The following is a 26,375-nucleotide window of genomic DNA, read 5'->3' on the forward strand; positions in this document are numbered from 1 at the left end:
TTGTGACTGTCGTCAGAAGCCGACCCTCAGAGCTGTGAAGTGCAGGACAGCTGAGACTGCAGACAGGGAAAGTTATGTGAGGGTTAATAAGACGACTGAGGGTTAAGACCTGCAGTGTGCTGCAGTCAGGTGCTGAAAAGATCTTGTTAAAGTGTGCAGGTCTTGGAGGAGGAGATTACTTCTCCAGCAACAGGATGTCTGTGGCAGATTATCACTCTGAGACCCATGATAATGCTTTTTAGAAATTTCTCTTAAAATCAGTGTCAGTTCATCTGTCACTGATCTCTTGATCGCTTGGTTTCCTGGTTGTTTTGGTGTATACTGATTTTTCCTGGTTTATTTTTGGTTGTTTCCTGTTTTATTTTGAAAGTGTGGCTCCGCTGTGTTTTACTTCCTCTTGTGTTTTCCTCCTTGTTGATTACCTGCCCTGATTGTTCTCACCTGTGTCTTGTTAACCCTTTGTCAGCTTGTCTGTGTGTTTGTGCTTCTTCTTGTGTTTCCTCAGTGTTCTTAGTCATATTTTTCATCTCTCGTTTGAACTTTGCTTTGTGTTTGCTTTATTTAAGTAAAGCTCTTCTTCTGTTGGGCCAGTTTAGTCGTCTGGATTTCTGCTGAACTGCTTCAACATGACTTCATCAATGTGTCCAAATCTGACTTCTCCTCTTTCAAGGCGCTTCTTCTGTGGACAAAAAGGGATTTTGAGAACACCAGAGTCTAGTAAGTGAAGATCTGTGGTGACTTCCCTTAAACCCTGAGATACTCCTGGATGTGATCCTGAATAGACATGAAGAGATGAACATGAATACACTATGAAACTAATGTTAAACTTATTATTATTAGTCTCTAGCTTTTCTTTTTAGCATTACATACTGTGTAAGACTATATATTAGTAAAAGGTGCATTAAATATAAACTTATAGGCACAGCTTCAGAGCAGGGGGAACGAGCAGTCATATAAAATCTATAAATCAACATATTGGACCTAATGTCAGAGGCCGCTACAGTCACTGCTCAGAGAGACAAAAGACAATGCGTCTCCTTTCACTTAAGCTCAGCTGGAGGAATCCCAAAACAATTTCACAGGTTTATCTTTGTCCTCAAGGGTAAATGGAAGAAAACAATGTCAGGCCAACAAGATGGAGTGTGGAGTTACAGTACGAAGCTGGTGCCACTATATGGGGCGCTGACCCGGCCTTGCTGAACGACAGCTGCACTCGAGATGTCGTCCACACTTAAACCTGGTTGCCGAGTGTGAACATATAGGAAAACAAAAACAGACTAACCCCATGTTTTAGTGTCAACAAACAGTAAAGTGTGAGGGTGTCTTGTGTCTTTGACAATGAGTGTCACAATGTCTTTGTCGTCAGTGACATTTGTAGTGGATTTATGAAAGTCATGTGACCATTCGGAGAGAAGGGAACACTGGAGATGAGACTCTGTATTTAAACATAAAGGAAAGAGTTAATAATTAAAATGATTCACAAAATCATTATTTCCAGGCCTTTCCTAAACACTGATATTATACAGCTATATTTATTTTTTAACCCTTTACACAGGTTTAACCTACGACACAGTGCCTTCTGTCTGTAGTCGAACAGCAGCTTAAACATCCCACCGGGGCTGTGCTGCATATAAGAAGGCACATTAAGCCTCTTCATGAGTGTTGACTGCAGAAGGACACGAGACAGCTGGGAATGAAAGCCTCAGCGCTGCCCTCGATGTGCTGAGTAGTGGTACGCCGGGTGCAGACAACCCGACTGTCACAACTCACAAGGTCACGGCAGACTCTGGAAGTGTGAAGTTGTTAATGTCAAAAGGGCTCGTGTGTGTTTCTTGAGGAGGTCTTCAGGTGGCCCCGCTCAATAAACACCTGATTTAAGGATCTCATCTGTTAACGTGAGAAGCATTACCAGCACTGAGCCTGCTGTCATTAATAATGTATATACAGAGTGGGTGATAAGTGCTCCGTGTGAGCTAAATGTATAATATAGAGTATGGCTGCGGAGACCTTTGAAAGCTGGCAGCTGTCACGCTCCATCTTTTATTATAGATAGAGGAGAGTCAGCTGAGGTCTGCAGGGAGGCAGCGAAGGGCTAAGAGAAGGAATCCAAGTCAAACACTTCACAGGTTTATCTTTGTCCTCCAGGATAATACAAGACAGACAATACAGGACAGGAGACAATGTTTATTGTCTGGATTACATCAGTTAAAAAGGGCAGATGTACTCACTGTACCCACAATAAATATGTAAAAAGTCTGGAAAATGATTAAATGTAATACAATAAAATGACTTTCGACATATTTTCAGGATTTTCCGTCACTTGAAGGACAAAACTAAAATAGATTCTGATTTGATTCCAGTTTCAAACAGTTACACGACACCTTTATCTCCTAATACAGATGTTCCTTTTTTGACCCTTTGTGTTCCTGCTGCTGCCCTTGTAGGGCGGCTGGGTGTCAAAGCACAGCCTCCTGCAATTATAAAAGGAGGAGTTCAGGAAGAGGAGGGATGACAGGAACACAGCACCTCCAGGTAAGCATACACAGCACGGCTTTACTTATCATGACACATTACAGGTGACATGTAGATCTATGTCTTTATAGATCCAACAGACAACTTCTACCAAGAGGAAGAGGAAACAGGTAAATCACCTCATGTTGTTTCTTTTCAGAGTAAAAGATATCTCATCCAGGTGCCAACATACAAAAATGTCTGGACAGGTTTTTATTTAAACCACTTCCTTGTCGCACAGCTTTCAAGATGTCTGGAGACGCCCTCATGGCGGAGTTTGGGCCTGCAGCCTCCTTCCTGAGGAAGTCGGACAAGGAGCGCCTGGAAGCCCAGACCCGTCCCTTCGACATGAAAAGGGCTTGTTTTGTGCCTGACCCTGAGGTGGAGTATGTTAAAGCCACCGTTACCAGCAGAGATGGTGACAAAGTCACTGTTGAAACTGAAGAGGGAAAGGTAAATCTGTCCCCACACACAGAGGTCACAAAAAGTCAAACCTTTGTTTACTGGTAAGTGTTTAAATGTGTTTGATGTGGTGAATTGTTGCAGACTGCCACCCATAAGGATTCGGATATCCACCCTCAGAACCCGCCAAAGTTCGATAAAATTGAGGACATGGCGATGTTCACCTTCCTCCACGAACCAGCTGTGCTGTTTAACCTCAAAGAGCGTTACGCAGCATGGATGATTTATGTGAGTACAGACCGCAAACCTGCAGATGTCATTTTGTTCAATCACAATAAGACCTGCTGTGTGTGTGTGTGTGTGTCCACAGACCTACTCAGGGCTGTTCTGTGTGACTGTCAACCCCTACAAGTGGCTGCCAGTGTACGACCAGTCAGTCGTCAATGCCTACAGAGGAAAGAAGAGGAGTGAAGCTCCTCCTCACATCTACTCCATCTCTGACAATGCCTATCAGTACATGCTGTCTGGTATGTGGACCTCTCATACAGCATGTTGTCACAATCCCTCTGATCCTGTCAGGTCGTTTCAATACATCTGTCCTAACACTTTGCAGACAGAGAAAACCAGTCAATCCTTATCACGTAAGTCAGTCCTCATACATGCTGTTCCTAGGGCATATTTAGGTTGTTATGGCTGACACAGTGTTTGTCATTTGTAGTGGAGAATCTGGTGCAGGAAAGACTGTAAACACAAAGAGAGTCATCCAGTACTTCGCCAGCATTGCAGCCGTGGCTGGGAAGAAAGACCCAAGTCAGGAGAAAAAGGTGTGGTGTGATTTTATATATGTAACTATAATAAACACGGTTTTAGTGACTTAATGTTACGTGGTTATCATCCTCAGGGCACCTTGGAGGATCAAATCATCCAGGCTAACCCTGCTTTGGAGGCCTTTGGCAATGCAAAAACCATCAGAAATGACAACTCATCCAGATTTGTGAGTCAAGTTTGAACGATTGAAAGTTCAGAAAATAGAAAGCTTTGGAGAGTTTTATTCACCCGAGTGGTTCTGACAGGGTAAATTCATCCGAATCCACTTTGGAGTCAGTGGAAAGTTGTCGTCTGCTGACATTGAGACATGTGAGTAGAGAGGAGAATAATCTCATCATCGAAAATGAACTGAAGTGCTTCAACAATAACTTGTTCTTTAGAAAACTGTGTGCTGCTGTGTTGTGGTGTTTTAACAGCAGGATGTATCCTGTGAGATGTCACAATGTGATTTTTTTATTTGATCAGATCTGCTGGAGAAATCTCGTGTCACTTATCAGCTTAAAGCTGAGAGAGACTACCACATCTTCTACCAGATTCTGTCTCAGCAGAAACCAGAACTGTTGGGTGGGTGCTGAGTGAAACACAGAGCAGGTCATTTCTCAGTCTCACATCCAAATAAACAGAAACTTTTCTTTTCTCTGACAGAAATGCTGTTGATCACCAACAACCCATATGACTACGCCTACATCTCCCAAGGAGAAACAACCGTGGCCTCCATCAATGACTCGGAAGAGCTGATGGCGACGGATGTGAGTGCACCAGAATTCAGGAATTCTGCTATATAATAAAACTATCATACAATAATATTGTACAAATACAATATACAACATCTTGCAACACTACACAGAGAGTTTGTGGGGAAAAAAAAAACTCCACACATGATGTTTCTCAGCTGACTCAAATGCAATTTTGTTGTTAAAGGACGCTTTTGATGTCCTGGGCTTCACCCAGGAGGAGAAGAATGGCATTTACAAGCTGACTGGTGCCATCATGCATTATGGAAACATGAAGTTCAAACAGAAGCAGAGGGAGGAACAAGCAGAGCCTGACGGCACAGAGGGTAACAACTATAACGTGTCTACCATCACTTCAGGCCTCTGTGAGGTGTAAAATCTGTCCTGAGGTCATGATGTTCGGCCCTAGTCAGGCCTTCATGTTGATCTGGGTCAACAATTCATGTAGTTGTAATTTGTTTTATATGTTCTTATATATGCGTACAACACTTTGGGCAACAAGTTTGTTTTTAAAAGGGTTTATAAATAAAGTTGTGTTGAGTTGTCCCTTGCTGCTTGTTTTCAGATGTCGACAAAGTGGCATATCTGATGGGCTTAAACTCTGCAGACCTCATCAAGGGACTGTGCCACCCGAGAGTGAAAGTGGGCAACGAGTGGGTCACCAAAGGTCAAAATGTGCAGCAGGTGTGTTGAGAAAAGATGAAACTACTTATTATTGGAATACAATCAATGTAATGGTCTTTTTGCCTTTTTTAGGTCTACTATTCTATTGGTGCTCTGGCTAAGTCAGTGTATGAGAAAATGTTCTTGTGGATGGTGGTGAGAATCAACCAATCACTGGACACCAAACAACCCCGCCAGTACTTCATTGGTGTGCTGGACATCGCTGGATTCGAAATCTTTGATGTGAGTGTTAAATGTTTTACAGCCTGCTGTGAAGTAAACACTGCATCTGAGGTCTGACTCTTTACACACTGTTTCTAGTACAACACATTCGAGCAGCTGTGCATCAACTACACCAACGAGAAGCTGCAGCAGTTCTTCAACCACCACATGTTTGTGCTGGAGCAAGAGGAGTACAAGAAAGAGGGCATCGTGTGGGAGTTCATTGACTTTGGCATGGACTTGGCAGCCTGCATTGAACTCATTGAAAAAGTCTGTGATTTTCAACATGTTTATTGAAGCAGTTGTGTCACATTCAGAATCTAACCTGCCTTCTATATGTCCCTCCAGCCCATGGGCATCATGTCCATCCTTGAAGAGGAGTGCATGTTCCCCAAAGCCAGCGATGCAACCTTTAAAGCCAAACTGTACGACAACCATCTGGGTAAAAGTCCCAACTTCCAGAAGCCCAGGGTTGTTAAGGGAAAACCAGAGGCCCATTTCTCCCTGGTCCACTATGCTGGCACTGTTGACTATAACATCACTAACTGGCTGGTGAAGAATAAGGACCCTCTGAATGAGACTGTGGTTGGTCTCTATCAGAAGTCCACCCTGAAGTTACTGGGCGTGCTGTTTGCTGGGTATGCTGGTGCAGAATCCGGTAAGTGACCGCAGCGAATATGTTAGTCCCTCTATAGTCCAGATTATAAGTAAAATAATCTGTCATATCTACAATTTACGCACAGCACAAGATGCAGGTGGCAAGGGAGGAAAGGGAACAAAGAAGAAGGGTTCTTCCTTCCAGACTGTGTCTGCACTCCACAGGGTAAAATGTGTTTGGTATACATGTTCTTGGTTGGATATACAGTTTATAACTGATTTAATTGTTATTAATATTTACAGGAAAATCTGAACAAACTGATGACCAATTTGAGGTCAACTCACCCACATTTTGTTCGATGCATCATTCCCAATGAGACCAAGACTCCCGGTGCGATGGAGAATCCTCTGGTCATGCACCAGCTGCGGTGTAACGGTGTACTGGAGGGCATCAGGATCTGCAGGAAGGGCTTCCCAAACAGGATCCAGTATGGAGACTTCAAGCAGAGGCAAGAAAAAGCAGAAATCCTTTATTCCTCTTTCACATGTCATCAGTAAAACATCTGTAAACCTTTAATTCCTCTCCCACATGACCAGACTATGGTAAGATTGGCAGTGATGGCATACCCTCTCTGCGGATGTGTACTCATGCAGGGTGCATGTGCTTTAAAACTGTCAGTGTCCTACTCCAGGGATGCTTCAGCTCAGCACAAAGCCTGATTCTATTGTAATTGGAAAGCCGATAACATTGTTTTATTTTAGATATCGCATCCTGAACCCTAATGCTATTCCTGAGGGGCAGTTCATTGACAACAAAAAAGCTGCAGAGAAGCTTTTGGGCTCTTTGGATATCGACCATGAGCAGTACAAGCTGGGACACACAAAGGTTAGTTCTGTGTGTACATTAATGTAAAATATCAGAGGTTAATGTTGAGATAATGATTGCTTCTGTCTCCATCAGGTGTTCTTCAAAGCAGGTCTGCTAGGTGTTCTTGAAGAGATGAGAGATGATCGTCTCGCTCTCATCATCACTGCAATTCAAGCCCGAGCCAGGGGAATACTCGCCCGGTTTGAATTCCAGAAAATTGTTGAGCGAAGGTCATTGATTTACATCTAATATTTGCCATCAGAGGTTGCTTGACAGAATGAACTCAGACTCTTTCATGTTATCTTCAGGGATGCCTTGCTGGTGATCCAGTGGAACATACGCGCCTTCATGGGAGTCAAGAATTGGCCCTGGATGAAGATGTACTTTAAGATCAAACCTCTGCTGAAATCAGCTGAGACTGAGAAGGAGATGGCGAACATGAAAGAGGAGTTCACGAAGCTCAAAGAGGCCTATGCCAAATCTGAAGCTCGCAAGAAAGAGCTGGAGGAAAAAATGGTCACCCTTCTCCAAGAGAAGAACGACCTGCAGCTCCAAGTCCAATCTGTATGATCAGTCAGTGCACCTAAAACACATTTCTACATACAACAGCAATAAATGATAATACTGGTTTTATTTCCTGTGTGTAGGAACAAGACAACCTTACAGATGCAGAGGAGCGCTGCGAGGGTTTGATCAAGAGTAAGATCCAACTGGAGGCCAAAGCCAAAGAGCTGACAGAGCGGCTGGAGGACGAAGAGGAGATGAATGCCGAGCTGACTGCCAAGAAGAGGAAGCTGGAGGACGAGTGCTCAGAGCTTAAAAAAGACATTGATGATCTGGAGCTGACTCTGGCAAAAGTGGAAAAGGAGAAACATGCCACTGAGAACAAGGTAGAGCCCAGTGGTAGCACTAAACATCAGTGTGCACAGCAGTTACAGTACTTGTAAAGACCTTTCAATATAACAAGACTATGATCTGGTTTTCAGGTTAAAAACCTGACTGAAGAGATGGCTGCTCTGGATGAAATCATCGCAAAGCTGACCAAGGAGAAGAAAGCTCTCCAGGAGGCTCATCAGCAAACACTGGATGACCTGCAGAGTGAGGAGGACAAAGTCAACACTCTGACCAAGGCCAAAGTCAAACTGGAGCAGCAAGTGGATGATGTGAGTACATTCCAATAAAACCTGAACATCAGGAGACAGATCAATAAGTGAAACATTTGAAATGTTTTGTCTTCCAGCTCGAAGGGTCTCTGGAGCAAGAGAAGAAAGTGAGAATGGATCTGGAAAGAGCCAAAAGAAAGTTGGAAGGGGACTTAAAGCTAACCCAAGAAAATGTGATGGATCTGGAAAATGACAAGCAGCAGCTGGAGGAGAAACTAAAAAAGTAAAAACTGTGGGAAAATAATACACAAATGGAAACAATAACTGCTTACTTGGTTGATATATGTTCTCATTAATGCAGGAAAGATTTTGAAATTAGCCAGCAACTCAGTAAAATTGAGGATGAGCAGGCTATGGGGGCCCAGCTCCAGAAAAAACTGAAGGAGTTACAGGTGACTGAACAAACAGCATTCAATCCACTGTCCTCTATTCATCATGTAAATTCTTACTAAATGTTTGATCATTTTTATAAAGGCCCGCATCGAAGAGTTGGAGGAAGAACTGGAGGCAGAGCGAGCCGCCCGAGCCAAGGTGGAGAAGCAAAGAGCTGACCTGGCCAGGGAGCTGGAGGAGATCAGTGAGCGGCTGGAGGAGGCCGGAGGAGCCACTGCAGCCCAGATCGAGATGAACAAGAAGAGGGAGGCTGAGTTCCAGAAGATGCGCAGAGACCTGGAAGAGGCCACTCTGCAGCATGAAGCCACTGCTGCCACACTGAGGAAGAAAAACGCGGACAGCGTGGCCGATCTGGGGGAGCAGATCGACAACCTGCAGAGAGTCAAACAGAAGCTGGAGAAAGAAAAGAGCGAGCTGAGGCTGGAGCTGGATGACGTGGTCTCCAACATGGAGCAGATCGCCAAAGTTAAAGTAAGATGCTTATTTAAACACTGTAATATGACACTTTTTAATTTGGGAAAATGACAAGAAAAGAGATACACTCTGTTATATAAGTGAGAATATTAGCTCACAGCATCCCTTGGACTGGCTACTCATGGACACACAAGTGGATTCTATGACATTCTCACAGCCTTTTAATATGCAAATCCTTTTGTTCAGACTAACCTGGAGAAAATGTGCCGCACTCTGGAGGATCAAATGACTGAATACAAGGCAAAAACAGAGGAGTCCCAGCGCAGCATCAATGACTTCACGATGCAAAAAGCAAAGCTGCAAACTGAAAATGGTAAAAAAAAACTCTGTAAAAAATATAGTTTCGTTTATTTTATTTTTTTAGAAAACTTATTGGAGCAAATTTTCTGTTTCTTGTTTTACAGGTGAGCTCTCCAGGCAGCTGGAGGAGAAGGACTCTCTGGTGTCCCAGCTGACCAGAGGGAAGCTGTCAAACACTCAGCAGATTGAAGACCTCAAAAGACAGTTAGAGGAGGAGGTCAAGGTATTTATACAAGAATGTTAAAATACAGTGTCATGTGCTGACATGTGACATTTCGTGACCTCCTGTTTCTTTATCAAAGGCCAAGAATGCCCTTGCCCATGCAGTACAGTCTGCTCGCCATGACTGCGACTTGTTGAGGGAGCAGTATGAGGAGGAGCAGGAGGCCAAAGGTGAGCTCCAGCGCAGCATGTCTAAGGCCAACTCTGAGGTGGCTCAGTGGAGAACCAAGTATGAAACTGATGCCATCCAAAGAACAGAGGAGCTGGAAGAAGCAAAGTAAGGGAAATGACTTCAAGTTCTTAAATTATTTATCTATTCTGTGGCTAACTGGATAACTTCTGTTTTCTTTCTTATTAGGAAAAAGCTAGCTCAGCGCTTGCAGGATGCTGAGGAAGCAGTTGAAGCTGCTAATGCTAAATGCTCCTCCCTGGAGAAAACCAAGCACAGACTTCAGGGTGAGATCGAGGATCTGATGGTGGATGTGGAGAGATCAAATGCTGCCGCTGCAGCTTTGGACAAGAAGCAAAGAAACTTTGACAAGGTGACACGAGGCAAGGCAAAAACATGAAATAAAACCTTCTCGACAGATGATATAACAGAATGTTTTGATGCTTCACCAGGTCCTTGCTGAGTGGAAGCAAAAGTATGAGGAGTCCCAGACTGAGCTAGAAGGTGCCCAGAAAGACGCTCGTTCTCTCAGCACTGAACTCTTCAAGTTAAAGAACTCCTATGAAGAGTCTCTGGATCATCTGGAGACAATGAAACGAGAAAATAAGAATCTCCAAGGTAGAGACGATGTCTTTTAAGGATGACTTGTCTTGTAATGGTCTGAATGGTGCAGTAAATGGGAAAAATAATTATTCATTATTACATTATTCATAAAACAGAGGAAATTTCTGACCTGACTGAGCAACTTGGTGAGGGAGGAAAGAGCATCCATGAGCTGGAGAAGATCCGCAAACAGCTGGAGCAGGAGAAGGCCGAGATACAAACTGCTCTGGAGGAGGCCGAGGTGAACAAATTTGTTAGATTTCTTTACTTTATGTGAATACCTTTCTTTTAGCACTCAACCCTTAACAAAGACTGTTGTTCTGGACAGGGTTCTCTGGAGCATGAAGAGGGTAAAATCCTCCGGTCTCAGCTGGAGTTCAATCAGGTAAAAGCTGACATCGAGCGGAAACTGGCAGAGAAGGATGAGGAGATGGAGCAGGCCAAGCGTAACAATCAGAGAGCGGTGGACACGCTGCAGAGCTCCCTTGAGGCTGAGACCCGCAGCAGAAACGAGGCTCTTAGGCTGAAGAAGAAGATGGAGGGAGATCTGAATGAGATGGAGATCCAGCTGAGTCAGGCCAACAGGCAGGCGGCAGAAGCTCAGAAGCAGCTGAAGGCCGTCCACGCTCACCTGAAGGTCATATTTAACCCGCTACCACACAACACGAATGAAAAACATGTTGTGATCATGGAATTCTACTTCAACAGGACTCCCAGCTGCAGCTGGATGACGCTGTCCGTGCAGGTGATGATCTGAAGGAGAACATTGCCATCGTGGAGAGACGTAACAACTTGCTGCAGTCTGAACTGGAGGAGCTGAGGTCTATGGTGGAGCAGACTGAGAGAGGACGCAAGCTGGCGGAGCAGGAACTGCTGGACGTCAGTGAGAGAGTTCAGCTGCTGCACTCACAGGTATGTCAAGTGTTGTTAGCGAGCAGTCAGCCTAGATTTTGCGGTTGAGGTGGGCTTTCCTTCATGTTATTGATCCTCCTCACAGAACACCAGCCTGCTGAACCAGAAGAAGAAACTGGAGGGGGACACGGCTCAGCTCCAGAACGAGGTGGAAGAGGCTGTGCAGGAGTGCAGGAACGCTGAAGAGAAGGCGAAGAAGGCCATCACTGATGCCGCTATGATGGCAGAGGAGCTGAAGAAGGAGCAGGACACCAGTGCCCACCTTGAGCGCATGAAGAAGAACATGGAGCAGACCATCAAAGATCTGCAGCACCGCCTGGATGAAGCTGAGCAAATAGCCATGAAAGGTGGAAAGAAGCAGGTCCAGAAGCTGGAGGCCAGGGTAAGTGTTTCAAACTTTGATTATTTGTGAAGAACACAAAAATCTGTGACAAAAAGCTGCATTAATAACATCTTTACAAGGTGAGAGAGCTGGAAAATGAGTTGGACATGGAGCAAAGGAGAAGCGGTGACTCAGTGAAAGGTATCCGCAAATATGAGAGGCGCATCAAGGAGCTGACCTACCAGGTAAACTCCACATGCTCCACTGTGGTGAACACTCACCAACAGATGCCATACTAATGAGAAACATGCTTAATAACAGACTGAGGAGGACAAGAAGAACCTGAACCGTCTGCAGGACCTGGTGGATAAACTGCAGCTGAAAGTGAAATCTTACAAAAGGGCTGCAGAAGAGGCCGTAAGCTCCAATTCCTCAGCTTCATTTGTCATTTTTATGAGCCTTATTTTAACCATATTTCACACTCTAGGAGGAACACTCTAATTCAAACCTTACCAAGCTGCGCAAGCTGCAGCACGAACTGGAGGAGGCAGAGGAGAGGGCCGACATCGCCGAGTCTCAGGTCAACAAGCTGAGAGCAAAGAGCCGGGACCCTGGAGCCAAGGTCAGCAACTACTTAGCATCTACTGTTGTAGCACTTTATTATTTCTGATGAAGATTGTGACTATTGTGTTTTATCTTTGTACAGAAAGCACACGACGAAGAGTGAAGACTCTCTGATGAGTGTAGTTAAAGTGTAGTATTAGAGTTGTTCTTTGTTCTCCATGCAACATGAGTGGGATGAAGAATAAATGAGTTTTTGAACGCACAGACAATCTCTGATTAATGCCTCAGAACAGAGTCTGAATGTCACTTTATGATCCAGCAGTAATGTTACCCGACACATTTAGCCTAAGGTCACCTATATAAATCATAAACACTCATAGACACTGAATGCATGTAAACATACATGTTTGGTACATGCACCTCTTTCATTTAGTCTGCACAGATAACAGGTTAGTCCATCAGAGGGCAGTGCATTCTAACATATTGGACAGAAAGTCACCACTGAATGTTGACAGAGCTCCACTGACATGGATTGATTTCTCCATAACAAGGGGGAAAAACAATAATACCGGAAACACTGAATCAAAACATACTGCATCCTCTCCCTGTAACAACTTCAGTCGTGTTTGCTTTGTGTCTGTCATCTCTAATAAATTCAATATGGAGGACTTTAAAGAGATAAAACCACCAATATCATAAGTGTTACAGTATTAACACAATGGACGAGGTTTATGGTAACACAATCAGAGATTAATCCAATACATGTTTTACTTTCCAAACATCACACACGATAGAATCATGGTTAAATCAAAGCTGCTCTTCTTGTCCTGTTTCACCTTTGAACGGCTGCCACAGAACAATCACGTCCTCGAGCTGTTTGCTGCCTCCGTGCCTCCGTGCTGCGAAGAAACAAAAGTCTGTATATTGCTGAAAGCTGACACTGTTGTCATGTGCATTTGTACCTTTAAGACTGCAGCACAACAACTCTCTAGTCTTCACCAATAAAAGGTCACAAGTTCAAAATTGTTTACATCGTAAAATATGAGATAAAAACCACAGCATAAAAGTATCAGTGATACTCCTATAATATAATAATCAGTTCATTCTAGAGTAAAAACCTCTACCCTACAAGAAATGGACTTTGCACTGCGTAATTATTGACCTTATTGATTTTTGTCAAGTTATTATGCACAGAACTTCCCAAATCAGCCAGTTCAAGTCAGGGCTCTGCATGTGGTCGCTGCTGACACACTTGTTCCAGCAGCAATGCTGCACTTTTCCTTTTTATGACATAAGATGGAAAAGCAGATTCAAAGCCGGTGACACACACTGTGAAGCAGCCATGCCCTTCCCAGATGATGTCATGCCTAATAACACAAAGCAGGCTGTCGGTGTGAAAGTTTCAAGGACACAGAGAAGAAAGAGGGCAGTGAAGAAAAACCGTTTAACAAGCCAACCTAATGGATGTTTTATCTTACCAGCACCACAAAGGTTTATGTGCTGCTACAGCTAATGGCATGAGGGAACACCCACTAAAACAATGCGCCAAAGAGCCCCACCTAAAGCAGACACTATTTAAAGTATCCAGCAAATCATCGTGATTCATATGGTCCCTGCAGATCCCAGCAGACTGGAAGGTGGCCTCAGGCCCTGAATCTTAATCCACCCACTTATTAATAGGATGGGAAACACTGGAATCAATCTACACTAAGATAAATCCTGCCAATTAAATCTGGACAATATTAAATAAATCAACTACATTGTTGGAAATGAGACATTTACTTACAAAATACATATATTAAGACTTTTTAGATCACTGTGCAAACAGGAGCAGGCACCGTATGGAGTAAATAATAACAAATGTTAATCATTACAGGCTTATATTTTATACAAAAAACCCTTTAAAGCAGCAAACACTTGCTAAATAAAATAATTTTACCAACACTCTTTGAACATAAAACACATACACTGGAGAGAACACATTACCCTCAGTACTTAGTGTTTGCTGGCAGGACGAAATGCAAACCTAAAGATTAGACTTGTGCCAAAAGCCAAACCTTACACACTAGTTTGTTCTTTAAAACAACAAATATAAACCTCATTAATGGCATGCAATGGCCCAAAAATATACAAAATTAAACATATTTTTATCACCTTGCCTTACTGTACATGTCAGTATTCAAACACATGCGATGATAATATGTCTGCTCATACTTAATATCCTTTAATCATAACCACATCTTTCACTTTAAATCATGCAGTCAACCAGTTGTCCCAGTACACAGGAGACACACACAGGTTATCATACAGGGACGATTACAGTCTGTCTCAGTTATCTCACAGTTCTGTCTCTTTTTCTCCGTCGTCATCTGTTTCTAGGTAATATTCATCATCTGTTGTCGTATCTGAGCTGCTGTCTGAAGACTCTTCAAAGGTGCTAAGGCTGGATATGTAACCTCTGGAGGGTAAGAGCCCTCTGGAGGACTGGCTGTCTCCCTGCTGTGGTGCGCCAGGCGAGCTAGGGAAGGTAGGAGAGGACTGGCTGGGAGGTTGGGACATGCGTCTGGACACCGGTGACAGTGGAGGAGTTGGAGGGGGTGTTGGTGGACCGTCTGTGTCCCATGCAAAGTGACACATGTTCATATTAGGGCTCCAGAGGTGAGCAGGCTTTGATGCTGTTGCCTTAACAGGCTGAGAGGTGGGGACTTCTGAGCTCCAGTTTGTCAAACACCTGGTCAGAGACCGAGGTAGAGACCTTGATCTCATTTTACCAGGATCGCCGGGGAAAGATGACATTCGATGGTCGTTAGGTTGGAAACCAAATCCTGTGGTCCCATCAGATGTGGAACACCACTGATCCAAGTCTCTGCTGTTACCTCTACATGACAAGGCAGTCTGAGAGAGGTCACCCACACTCATGAACCTGGACCCAGTGGAAATGCGCCCAGGTCCTGAGGGCCGGCTGGAGAGAACTGAGCTCACAGAAAAGGACCGCCCAGGCTCAATGCCATACTTCAAGTCTGCATATGAGGATGTCAGGTGGTCCTTGTCCTGACCTGGACTTGCACTTGGAGGTCCTGTTGATGCGCGGCTCCGTCTTCTTCCACCCAGGCTGATTCCTTCTGATAGTTCACATGGAGAGGAGGATTCTCTACGACGCTGCAGCTTTGGGCTATAGAAGACACTGTCGTCTGTTACATCAGGTGAGGAAAATGGGGAGACAGGGGAGAGAGAGGAGAAGGGGGAGAAAGGGCTCCTGGGACTGGGTGTAGATTTTCTGAACTGACTGGGACAAGTAGCAGAGGGATTGGGACTCCTACCAGGACTGAGGTCTCTGCAGGAGAGGAACTGGTTTGTTGTTTTATAATCAGGTCCGTCTTTGTAAAAGTCAAACTTGTGTGCTGCTGGGCCGTGGACGGTCAGGTGAAGTTTGTTTTCAGGTGTGTGTTCTGCACAAACATTTTGATCAACTTGCTCAGTTTCAACAGGTTCTGAACAAACTGTGCTTTCAGCGGCGGGGGTAATGATAGTGTATCGGTTCTGTGTCCACCCACTTGTCCCCTCTTCTTCTCGTTTATTATTGCTCAGCACTCTCTCTTTCTTCTCCAGAGTTTTGGCGCTCTCCCCACTGATATCACTGACATTACTGGTGTCACTTGATCCACTAACAGAAGGTGCTTGGGAGGCTCGCTTCCATTTCCATGGAAATGATAAATCCTCCTCAGACCGCCTGGTGCTGAATTTCTGCCTCAGTCTGTTAAGGACCTGGTCCATTCTGTTATTGCTCTTGTTGGCCTTCTCTGACTCTGACCTTGATAAACTGGAACTTGGTGTACTAATGCTTTTCTTCAATGCAAACCGGCTTCTTTTTGGGCTTTGTTCATTGTTAACCTCCACTGAAAAAAACCTGCTTTTACCCAACACGTTCTCTTTGCTTATTTTGCTGCAGCCTTCATCATCCCGGGACTGAATCTCAGTGGAGCTGCTGCCACTGGAGCTCCTATCTGAATGAGTGCATGGGTTATCTCCAGCTTCTTTTCTCTGCACTGTGTGTGACTGTTGACTTAGGCTGGTCTCCACAGAAACCGGAGTGTTTGCGTTATGTTGTAAAGGTTTAGGTGTGGCGTTCTTTGGGGCAGCAGTAGCCGTTTCTACTTTTGATTTAATGCTGTAAACCAGTGTCTCTGTGACGTACGTGGAGGAGGAGTGGTGTGTTTTGTCAACCTGTGAGGACTTTGAGCTAACTTGAACTCTGTTGTCGACCAGTAATATCTGGCTATTCAGGTGATCTTGGCTTTCGTTTTTGTTATGGTTATTGTTGATATGATCAGATTCTGAAAGCTCACACTTTGAAACTTCTTGTGCGGGAGTATTTTTTTGAATGGACGAGGACAGGGGTTGTAAGGGCCTAATGGGAGAAAGAGGGGGTCTGGATGTGGATGAGGCCATGACTGCACCCAGATCAGAATGTAAGGAGCTCTGCGGGGTGTAATTTGACTGCGAGGAGTTTGAGAAGAGGGGCACCCTGGGTGTCATAGTCTTAGTCTCTCCCTGTGCCAGTCTGGAGGACTTCATGGCAGAGTAAGGAGGAGAGCTGTAACGAAGATTGTAATCACTTGAGAAGTCAGGAGGGAGTGAGAGAGCAGCGGAAGGGTGACACTGAACTGTGCCAGACTCCACTGATAGAGTCCTTTCCTGCCTGGGTGTGGTGAAGCCCTGGACAAAGTTCACACCGTCACCTGGTCTTTGCTTGTTTCTGTCTCGCTCAGCTGAGTCAGAAGATAAGGACCGATACTTTCCTCCTTTCCCCACCAGTATGCTGGATGTCTTTGGGTTTGGGGAGCAGAGAGATGTACTTGTTGATGGGCTGCTTGATCTTAGAAAGGAGAAGATGGATGGAGTAGTTCGGGGGAACCTCGGGGGAGATATGGGGTTTGTTTGAACTCGGGATGGATTTGGCTTCTCTACTGTGGCAGCCTGTGCATGCACATCCACTGAATCCTCCCATGTTACTCGCCTTACTTTCTTTCCCTCTGGTTTCTTTGGGTCTGTCTCTGGGCTGTTGGAAAATGTCCTCCCTCCCTTAGGGCTGGAAGTTTCTGAGTAGCTTGGGCTGGTAATTGGGGTTGCAGGAGGGGTTAGGAGAGAGGAGACGGTAACAGAGGTGGGAAAAGATTTGGCAGGAAGACTAAGAAGGTTTTGGCTTGAGTTAGTGGTGGCAACAAGATGGCTGCTAGGGTTAGGTTGGAATGGTTTGGGAATTGGGGCATAGCTTCTTTCAAAGCCAAGAGGTGTGGTGTTGGTTTTGTTGGTGAATTTAGGCATTAGGGACGAAGAGCCAGTATTAATGCTGGTCTGTGGGTGAGAATGAAAGGAGAGACTTCTAGTGTTTGGGGGGACACCGGAGGCATTTTGAGAAGTAAGAGCACGGCTGTTGAGACTGGTGCTGAGATCAAGAGAGAGAGACTGCTTTGTAAACCTCCGTGAGTCTGTGTTGTGAGGTGATATGGGGGCGTTGTTGGCTTTGGGAGGACAGTGATTAATTTTGTATTTGCTGCCGCTCTCTGTGGGTGTGTTAGAGCTGTTGGGATTTAGCAAAGTAGGTGGCAATTCCGTTACATTAGGTGTAAATGAACTACTGCTTACATCATTCTTGCAGGGATCTTTATGATGACTCAGTGTTGTTTGCGTTGAGGCTCTGCTAATTTTAGAACTAGTCAAAACATCGGGCACTCTGTGAGGTTTTTGTGGTTCTCTGTTGTTTAAATATGAGCCACATTGCTGTTTGATGAGCCTGTCTGGTCTGGGATCAGGTGAATTTTCTGCATTTGTTTGTTTGATATTGTGAGTTCCTTGTGTTTGCAGGTTCACGTTGCCTTTGAAAGCAGACTCTGTTGTTTTATTGTTGTCTCTGTTACTGAGGATTTGACTACCCAGTCTTTTGCTGTCAGTCAGGCTTGGCACAGTCGTGTCACCATTATCACCACATGGAGGAATGAAGGGTGTGTTTGTCTTGTCTCTGACTGTGGTTGAATTATTGAGGGGGTGAGGAGAGCTGCTATCCTGGGTTACTTGTTTCCACCAGGACGTGGATGTCAGAGTGGTCCTTCTAGGAAAGGAATGGGTTTTTTGTAGTGCAGAGTGATCAAACGGGGAACGTCTAGGTGAGCAGAGGGGCGTCTCTGAAGTCCTGCTGTTCTGTTGCCTCTCTGATAGTCCTTGACTGGACTGTGTCCTGCTTATCATGTGATGATGTTGGAAATGTAGGCCTTCGGCATCTCTGTTGACTGGTGAAGTTGAAAAGAAGACTGAGTCGGGTGTGTTTCTGTCTCTGTGTGCACCGGCTGATGGGGAAAGGTCAGGTCCAGTGTCAGATGTCCTGTATGACGGAGAGAGGAGGGGCTTTGTCTTCTCTTGTTCATTATTGTTGAGAAAGGCTTGAGAGAGGTGTGTTGCAAAAAGTTTTTCATTTCCATCAGCGCTCAGAGATGAAGTGTTTCCCTCTGAATTAGAGTTCCTGTCACTGGGGTTGAAGCTTCTTAAAGACAGGAGGAGACTGCTGGTTGTTTGCTTTGAGCTGAAAGATGAAAATCCTCTTTGAAGGTCAGTGTGTGGACTCCTCCTTTGTTCATTCGGGTTATGGAAGAAGGGAGGCCTGGAAGATGCTGCGGTGGATAACGGGCTTCTTAAAGCACCTGCATCTATGTCCCTGTTGTGCATCCTTCCAGTGTTTACATCCAAAGACACAGTCTGAGTTATTTCTCTTTTAGACTGGTAGTCCAAGCTTGAAGGATCGCTTTTGGCAGACCAGCCCACTGTATTCCTCCTGGAACCCAGGAACTGTGCCCTCGGTCTGTCTGTTAACACACTCTTCATACCACTCTGAGTCTCCTGAAAGCTATGTTCACAGGTCGCTGCGGTATTTGGCACATCCTGTGAATTCCCCTCTGAATTTCCACTTCCGTCAAATCTCTTGGAGCGGCGTAGTCGACCACTCCAGTGAGGAGCAAGAACTGTTACCACAGTGGAAGACAGCATGGTCCCAGACAGAACAGTTTGTTTTCCAGGCTTTGTGTGCTGCTTTATGTCTTCCTCTAAGCTAACTCCTGTTACAGATCTAGTGCAGATGCTTGGTTGTGATGGATGTATGTACACGCCATTATTCTCATGTGGTCCAGAGGAGTCTCTGTTAGTCTCCCATCCATTGCAGGCTGTTGTGCTGACTTCCTCGTCCTTCTTGGCTGTAAATGGTATCCTCTCTAATGACTGACAGATACTGGTCGTCTCTCTCAAGGTGCGTGGAGATGATGGTCTTCCATTAACCTGTAAAGACAAAAATATTTACTGTAAGTAAATAAAAAAATCCACACAACACACAATATCATCACACAAACTTGTTATTTGCATGTAGTTCAGGTGCATCTAGCTGCGTCATTAAAACCTAATTTGTCATGTCAGCATGTGGTTATATCATATCATACCAATGCAAATCACCTGCACAGTAATGTAAAATGCTTTCTAGCCTGCTATCAGAGGCAGAGCTGCACGAGTGTCTGTTCCCATGCTTGTAGCTATTCAAGAGATTTGTCAGAGGTTGACAAACAGGTTACTATCAAAGATATGTTTTTCCAAGTGATGTCCAAGTGTGCGCACACACACACCCACACACACACGCGCACACACCCTGTCCCTTCCAACTGTTAAAACTAGCTATTATAAGTATGTACTGCTCTACTCACACAGTTGGTGTGAACAGTTGAATTTACACTGCACCGTGTCTATGAGTATGCAAGAAAGTAAATGAACATTAGATGAGAACATGTGTGTGCGCGGCACCAGTGAATGAGGAGTGAGGGAACGTTAGATTTGGACGTGTGTGGATTAAATGACTTTTCTGTATAGCAGTGTGTCTGTGTTCATGTGTGAGATGAGATGGATGGATGGATAAATTAGGTTCATTTTCTGTATTTTGAGATTTTCTTTCTGTGTATCGCCTGTTTTACATTGAAGGTCTGGTTTTTCCATGGTGTCCCTGTGTGTTTTAACCTCCTGTGGGTCCCGCCTTGTTGGTTGCCTACCCTCGCCCTCATTGCTCTCACCTGTGTCTCGTTACTCCCTTGTTACTTCCCTGTGTTAATCTCTGTGTTTGCTGCACATGCTCCAGTGTCATGAGGCTGGTTCTGTTTCTGTTCCTTTACCTTTTGCTTGGTACTTTGTTAGTTTCAGTACTTTTTTCTATACATTTTTTGGCTTTATTTTCAAGCTTGTTTTTATTCTAAACCCTTGCCCTTGCTCCTGAACTCCAACAGCTGGGCTGTTAGTGAAGTTGTCCACACAGTTTATGTTTGTAAAGCAAGTTATTCAACTCATAGAGCATTCAGAGATATGCTGGTTAATTTTTTTTTATCAGCATGTGAATTATGTCATTCATGGAGGAGGCTTCAACCGCAACCGATATTTCCAACAGTGGGGTTACACATCCAAATGTAGGATAAGCCTGAAAGCAATGCTCCTATTGAACTTCACTGTGTTGATTAAAGACTGGATGTTTACCTGCGAGCTGCTGTTCTGGGTCTCAACCTGCTGTGGTTCAATCACACTGTGCAGAGAGAAGACTTTGCATTAGCCACATATTTCTACTTTATAATAAATTTGTTGCTCCTGCAGAGCTATTAGATATTTATAAGGTTAAAAAATATATTTTTTTATTTTATTGCTGACAAAATAAATGGGAAAAATATCTTTGCAAAAAGAAAACATTAACTCCTCATACTAAATTCCTGTCCTCATACCAACCCTGCCTTCTTGTGTTCTTCGGTAATGTTTTTTGTGTGAAACATTTGAGGGATTAGATGTCGAACATCTGTCACAGCGATGCTGAGCTGCAGGTTCATCAGCATTCCTCTGCTCTGTCCTGCTCTGTCCTGAACAGCTTTCTCACTGTCACATGGAAGGTTCACCTCATTCACAGGCATTTTTGTATGTGATATGGTGGCACATGGTTCACATGCACATACTGTAGTTAAGTCAATTATGTCTATATAAGGTCATGTGTGAGTTGCAAGCTTGCAGGTGGTTACCAGGCAGCTGATGGGTGTGCCTTTAATAGGACCAATAAAGCTTGTTCAATCAGTGACCTCCATAAACAAGCGTATCTTTGTCACATCACACGATGGTGTGCAAATACACACAAGAGGAAAATGTGAATTCAAAGTCACAATGTCAAGTCCTGTCTGAAGACAAGTTAAATATTTCCCCCCAAACAACTGAGGCAACACGTCTAACCTGCAATTCTCCATTCCTGCTTACTTAAGGAAGCATTTCTGTGCCCACAGGTAGATGATTTGTGATACACGATGACATATTAACCGTGGGAATGTAACGCCAGACTTCCTTTGTATTTTTACTGGTCTTAACTGGAGTGTCATGGTAAAATTCATCAAAACAAAAAGCAATTTACACGCGCTATCAGGGGCCCTTATTAGGCGCACTTCCTTGTTTATACAAGGAGGTGCTCCTTCCAGACAATGTTACAGTTTACAGACAGGGTTCAGCTACTGTTTGACCAAATGATGGAAAATATGTGATTTAAATCAGCAGCTGTGCAGCCAGCTCAGTTCCTGCTACAGACAGAAAACATTTTAAGAATTTAAGATGCTAGTAAAAACACCATGTTAAAGTGACAGTCAGTCAGTCAGTTACAAGCAGGAATGCCTCATGTGTGTTTGTTATTCTGCTGACAGATGGACATGGAGATATGATGATGACATGATGAGCGCCAAAGCAGAAGGGCCCATACAGAGAATGTGCTGTTATTTTATTAAAATACAACAAACAAATATTTACATGAGTCTGAATGTCAGGATTAACCCTTACCTGTGTAGCCCGGGGACTAAGTTGCTCTTCGGTCTGAGCTCCGGTCCGTCGTGGTCTGAATTGTTGGACAGTCTTAAGAAGACGTGGGTGGTAAATCTGGGCTGAACCAGCTTCTGGACGTCTGAATCACCACACTGTGAAGTCCTTCTACGTGTGTCCGCTCTTAGTATTCGTGCTGTAACAGATTCAGAATGAAAGTTATTAAGTGTTATGTTCTATAGAAACGTTTGATAGTTGTGTGTGTTTCACCTTTCTGTGCATCTTCCTGTCTGTTGATGTCTGCTCTGTGACCGGCACAGTGAAACCTTTCATTGTGTGTTCCATCCTGGATTTCTCTAAACAAAAAAACATGGAGGGTTTTAATCAAACTTTAAATTCTGATGATGCACTTATGTGTTTTACTCATGCAAAAATAAACAGTATCAGTCAGATGTTACACGTATCCTTCAGATTTATCCTTTATTAGTCATAATGACACTGAACATCTTCTCTCAGCCTCTAAGGGATTGAGCACCTTGCAGAAAGCTGTTTCAACACCGAGTATCACTGAGCTGGTTTTAATCCCACTGTGTATGCTGATGGTGTAGGCTTTGATTTATGCTGGATTTTACCTACTTATGTCACCACAGGGCATTCCTGAGGCAGTAATTACATCCACCACAACAACTGTTTCCATTTTTTTCATTAACTATTGGCATCATTTGTAATACAGAGGGAATGCTGCTCACATAAACACAGAAAGTGTGTAAATGTGTGTATATGACGCCGAGTTGGTTTCACATATGTAGAAAAGTGTTCCCACACTTTTAACCCAATGCAGGCATCTTGATGAGCAACATACAGTTATGTGAAAATAATCATGGCTTCCCTAATTTGTTTCCTTTGTTGTCACACAAATATCAGTAACAGATATCAGCTCAGAGCAAATTGCGTATTGTGTATCTTGTTTCCACTTATCAGTCAACACGTCTTTTCCTGTGCAACTAATACACTGAAATCACAGTGTTCTGTAATTTCTACAGTGTGTAACCAGCCATGCTGCTCTCCTCTCATCACTGCTGGTGTGATAAGCAGAGGTTACGTAACAATTCCACACTGCTCACTCCACACTTTCTCTTACAAACCAGAGCACCGAGCTAACACACCCACTCACACAGTCACACATGCAAATTACACCCAACGCTGAACCCACGCCGCCGTGCCAACTGCCGATCACGACGGTGACACCAGAACAACCATGAGCCGGTTATCTAAATGTGACAGAATGTGTGTTACTCCAACCTTTGTTCAGTAAACACAACACACAATAATTAGCTGCAATTATCTGGTACAGGACATTCCAGGATCACTTTCTCTTGAGTGGAAGGCTGAGAGTCTTTAAGGAACCTGCGGTGCTTCACGTGACAACGTAGTCGAGCTTTTATGTTTTCTTTCTTGACCTTTAATAAGGACATCGACCATCCATACCCACCTTGCCTTCAGGGGTGACTCATTGGGCTCATTAGAACATAATCACAGCGGGGATATCATACAGGCCTGCCAAGACATGACACGAGAGAGTAGCAGAGAGAAATGTGAGGAGGAAGGCAGGGCAGAAGAAGCTCTTTGACAGCTACTTCACTGCCAAAGATAACACACCTTCAGTGTGTTTTTAAGCCAGAGGCAGCAGAGCAGATCTTATCACATCGCAGCAGCATTTTAAAACCTGCAAGAAACCATGTCAGGTAAACGACAGGCCTGTGATGGTGGACCACGGGGAGTTTATCCCCTTCCCTTCAACCAGAGCTTCCTGATCATGTGATCACTTCCTGTTTGGTCGACTTAAAATCAAAGGTAGAGAGCGTGTGAAGCTGTGCACTCAGATAAACTTTATTGTTCTGCGAAACGAGGTTCCGTTTAAAACAACTCAAATGAAACTTTTCAGACATTTAAAGGCTTTTCTGAGAAAAAGCAGCCTCAGGGTGCAAAACATTCATGCTTCTGTGTTGTCTGTGTCGTTCTTTTTGTTTAGCACATCACCTCATGTTTGCATTCCAACACTGCCTCACACATAAACAGCAGAACTGCCAACACATACAAAAAACGACACAAACGGTCATTTCGGCGAATAATAACATTAATAAAAGTTTGTGTCCCCTGTCGGACCATCAGCTTACTTTTCAGTCAGTGTTTGGTGAGAAGAGTTAAGACCTAAACTAGGAGTCCAAATCCAGCAGAGTTTATATGCACTCCAATGAGAAGAATCACTACATGCACAGACACCACAACAACACTCATATTGCTGCTAAAATGCTAAACACTTTCTGAAGTATTACAAATAGAGAGTCTGTTAGTAGTTAGTTAAACAGACTATTGGTGAGTAAGCTATTGAGTCAACTACAGTGGGCTGCATGAGAAGTATGTAACCCTTTATAATAAGACTTAACGATCTAAAAATCCACATGGATGCTATCAGGCCTGTGTGACGGTGCCTGTGTTTGTTTTGATGCTTTATGAGCGGATGACTAATGGCTTTTTGGGCTGCTGCATGCACAGAGTGTCTCATGCAAGTATGTTGGTGTATTCTTCACCGGAGGTCAGCCTTGCTGTGGGTGTGTGCCTGTATCTGCAAGCTAACACTTACATAACCACAGGGATCCAGCCTGCACTAAAAGTGTGGGTGTGTGTGTGTGTGTGTGTGCAATTATTTACACCCTGAACTTCTTCTTCTTCAAGTTTGATCCAAGTACAATTTAATAACTCCGCAATGACTGAATAAGTGGTAACAACAAAAGGTGGCCGGGACAAAATGAGACTTGTTTTCCTGCTGCCACACCTTCAGCGCTCAGAGTCAGATGTCCCACGGTGCTGTTTATCTTTCAGTCTATAGACAGGTGTACAGCAGATAGGTTTAGGAAGAACCGGCAGGAGGATGTGCTGATAATAAAGAGGTACAGCTCCAGACATGCACAAACACTAATGTACACAGTGTAGCTGTGTCCATGGCTGATACTGATGGCTCCAGGCTGCATACGAGCTCGCTTTGGTTGGAGGCTGAACTGCACTCAACCACAACATGATGCTGGTTTACAAGATCTGTGGATGCACCCACATGTGCAAATGTTTGCGGAGTGCAAAGTAGATGAACAGATACACAGGAAAAAAAGTCTTTGGAAGTACAGTGAAGTGAAGCACTGGCGCGTCACGTTAGAGCCAAACAAACCTTATTCAGAAACCTGGCAACAAACAAAGGTAAACACAGATGTGTGCGAGTATTAGACGACTTTTAATGGAACAGTGTGACACCGATATTTACATAAAGTAGCGTATGTCACACATTGTTGGTCAAATGGTCACTACTCTTCCTGTTACCCACGCTGCGTTAAGCTGTCAAACAGCCCACACGCTGCGCAGTATCCAGCTGTAAAACCACCAATAATATGTGAAATGGCTGAAAAGTCTTCCGGCCGAATTGATTGAAATACCGTCATGAATCGTAAAAAGTTCTCAGTTTGACTGTGAGACGTGTGTGCGCCTCGCTACACGCGGTGTCTCCATAAACGTGCTGTTTTCTAAACGCGCTTTGGCACGGAGGTTCTCCACCGTCATAAAAAGACATTAAACGCCACACAGACAGCGAACAGGTCGATGTAAGACTCGAAAACTAACCGAGAGCTTAGTAAGGTGCGTTTTTAAAGACGTTTTTTTTTACCTACCTCGCAGTAGCGGTCGGTGTCTGTGGAGCTGCTGTCCCGTACAGAGGCGTAGCTGTCTGTCCTCCTCCTCCTACTGTAGGAACCCTGCGCTCCGGCGCTGCTGCGTCACTTGTTGACATCCTATTTTAACCGGTTCAGTGAGCCCGCAGTGTTCAGGCTGCATATTAAAATAAAAAAATGTACCGTGGAATTTTCACAGCTAATTAGGTGCGCACTCAGCGTGGATGGCCAATGTGAGCCTGTCAGGGCAAAGTTCAACACGCCCTGTGACAGACAGCTGACAGCTGCTGGCGACAACCTGCACTTACACCTGGCCGCGTCACGTCACCCCCCCTCGGCCATTCCCTTCACAGGTGTCCTGACCTTTACACACCCACTGTGGTGTTTGTTTACCGGCTTCATACTTCAGGCAACATGCATATATTACTATATGTTATATAAGAACTAGAAGGCTATGTTTTAGGCCTGCTGCTCTGAAATATATTTTGAGGGTTTACTAACAAAATAATGTAAATAACAATAATAAATAAATTCTACCATCATAATCTAACATTAAAATGCACCACTGAGCTGTGGCCATCAAACTGCACATCTGCTCCCTCTGAGATCACACAAGTTGATTTAACAATCTTATTACATTACTTAGATCCATATTGGATGTTATTGTAGTGCTGTTATATTTTACTGTTTACAGTATTCTGTTATTTTTTTTTGCAGAGCAATCAAACTTTAGTTCTTCTAATTCTTTATTAGGGCCCGAGCACAAAACGTGCGAGAGCCCTATTGAAATGCAAGTGTTTATTCTCTTTTTTTCTTCCGCATCATTCGATGCAAATTTGATCTGAACGTTCTAAAAA

General features: G+C 44.1%; 2 protein-coding genes across 3 annotated transcripts; one reads left to right on the forward strand and one right to left on the reverse strand.

The window, feature by feature from the left end:
• Nucleotides 1-2,522: 2,522 nt before the first annotated feature.
• Nucleotides 2,523-12,211, forward strand: LOC114453058 (myosin-6-like). Its single transcript, XM_028432702.1, has 39 exons — nt 2,523-2,532; nt 2,604-2,642; nt 2,753-2,964; nt 3,058-3,201; nt 3,284-3,440; nt 3,527-3,554; nt 3,632-3,737; nt 3,815-3,907; nt 3,987-4,050; nt 4,207-4,305; nt 4,387-4,490; nt 4,663-4,801; nt 5,041-5,159; nt 5,232-5,381; nt 5,460-5,630; nt 5,709-6,018; nt 6,104-6,183; nt 6,261-6,466; nt 6,720-6,843; nt 6,919-7,055; nt 7,134-7,389; nt 7,473-7,715; nt 7,812-7,988; nt 8,066-8,211; nt 8,290-8,380; nt 8,463-8,852; nt 9,042-9,168; nt 9,260-9,378; nt 9,458-9,654; nt 9,736-9,919; nt 9,999-10,164; nt 10,266-10,390; nt 10,478-10,786; nt 10,858-11,061; nt 11,147-11,443; nt 11,524-11,628; nt 11,705-11,800; nt 11,871-12,005; nt 12,090-12,211. The coding sequence occupies exons 3-39, from the start codon at nt 2,761-2,763 to the stop codon at nt 12,108-12,110; spliced, it is 5,823 nt and encodes a 1,940-aa protein (XP_028288503.1). The 5' UTR covers nt 2,523-2,532; nt 2,604-2,642; nt 2,753-2,760; the 3' UTR covers nt 12,111-12,211.
• A 1,499-nt stretch (nt 12,212-13,710) lies between these two features.
• LOC114453060 (flocculation protein FLO11) lies at nt 13,711-25,797 on the reverse strand. Of its 2 annotated transcripts, XM_028432705.1 has the most exons (5): nt 25,519-25,797; nt 22,073-22,158; nt 21,824-21,998; nt 20,501-20,546; nt 13,711-19,270 (listed from the first exon to the last, which is right to left on the reverse strand). In XM_028432705.1, exons 1-5 carry the CDS (start codon nt 25,635-25,637, stop codon nt 14,285-14,287), a joined length of 5,412 nt encoding a protein of 1,803 aa, XP_028288506.1. In that variant the 5' UTR covers nt 25,638-25,797; the 3' UTR covers nt 13,711-14,284. The 2 variants fall into 2 exon arrangements, with proteins under 2 accessions (XP_028288506.1, XP_028288507.1); XM_028432706.1 differs by lacking the exon at nt 20,501-20,546.
• Nucleotides 25,798-26,375: the final 578 nt, after the last annotated feature.

The sequence above is a fragment of the Parambassis ranga genome, chromosome 20 (assembly GCF_900634625.1).
Source record: "Parambassis ranga chromosome 20, fParRan2.1, whole genome shotgun sequence".
Classification (NCBI taxonomy): Eukaryota; Metazoa; Chordata; class Actinopteri; family Ambassidae; genus Parambassis; species Parambassis ranga.

What these genes read in the sequence shown, in the direction of transcription:
- LOC114453058 (XM_028432702.1), top strand. Translation starts at nt 2,761, where the DNA reads ATGTCTGGAGACGCCCTCATGGCGGAGTTTGGGCCTGCAGCCTCCTTC. An exon ending in AAAAACTGAAGGAGTTACAG is followed by an intron (nt 8,381 to 8,462) that starts GTGACTGAACAA and finishes ATTTTTATAAAG; the next exon opens with GCCCGCATCGAAGAGTTGGA. An exon ending in GAGGAGCTGGAAGAAGCAAA is followed by an intron (nt 9,655 to 9,735) that starts GTAAGGGAAATG and finishes CTTTCTTATTAG; the next exon opens with GAAAAAGCTAGCTCAGCGCT.
- LOC114453060 (XM_028432705.1), bottom strand. Translation starts at nt 25,637, where the DNA reads ATGTCAACAAGTGACGCAGCAGCGCCGGAGCGCAGGGTTCCTACAGTA. An exon ending in TTAGTCCCCGGGCTACACAG is followed by an intron (nt 20,547 to 21,823) that starts GTAAGGGTTAAT and finishes CTCTCTGCACAG; the next exon opens with TGTGATTGAACCACAGCAGG. An exon ending in CCCAGAACAGCAGCTCGCAG is followed by an intron (nt 19,271 to 20,500) that starts GTAAACATCCAG and finishes TTGTCTTTACAG; the next exon opens with GTTAATGGAAGACCATCATC.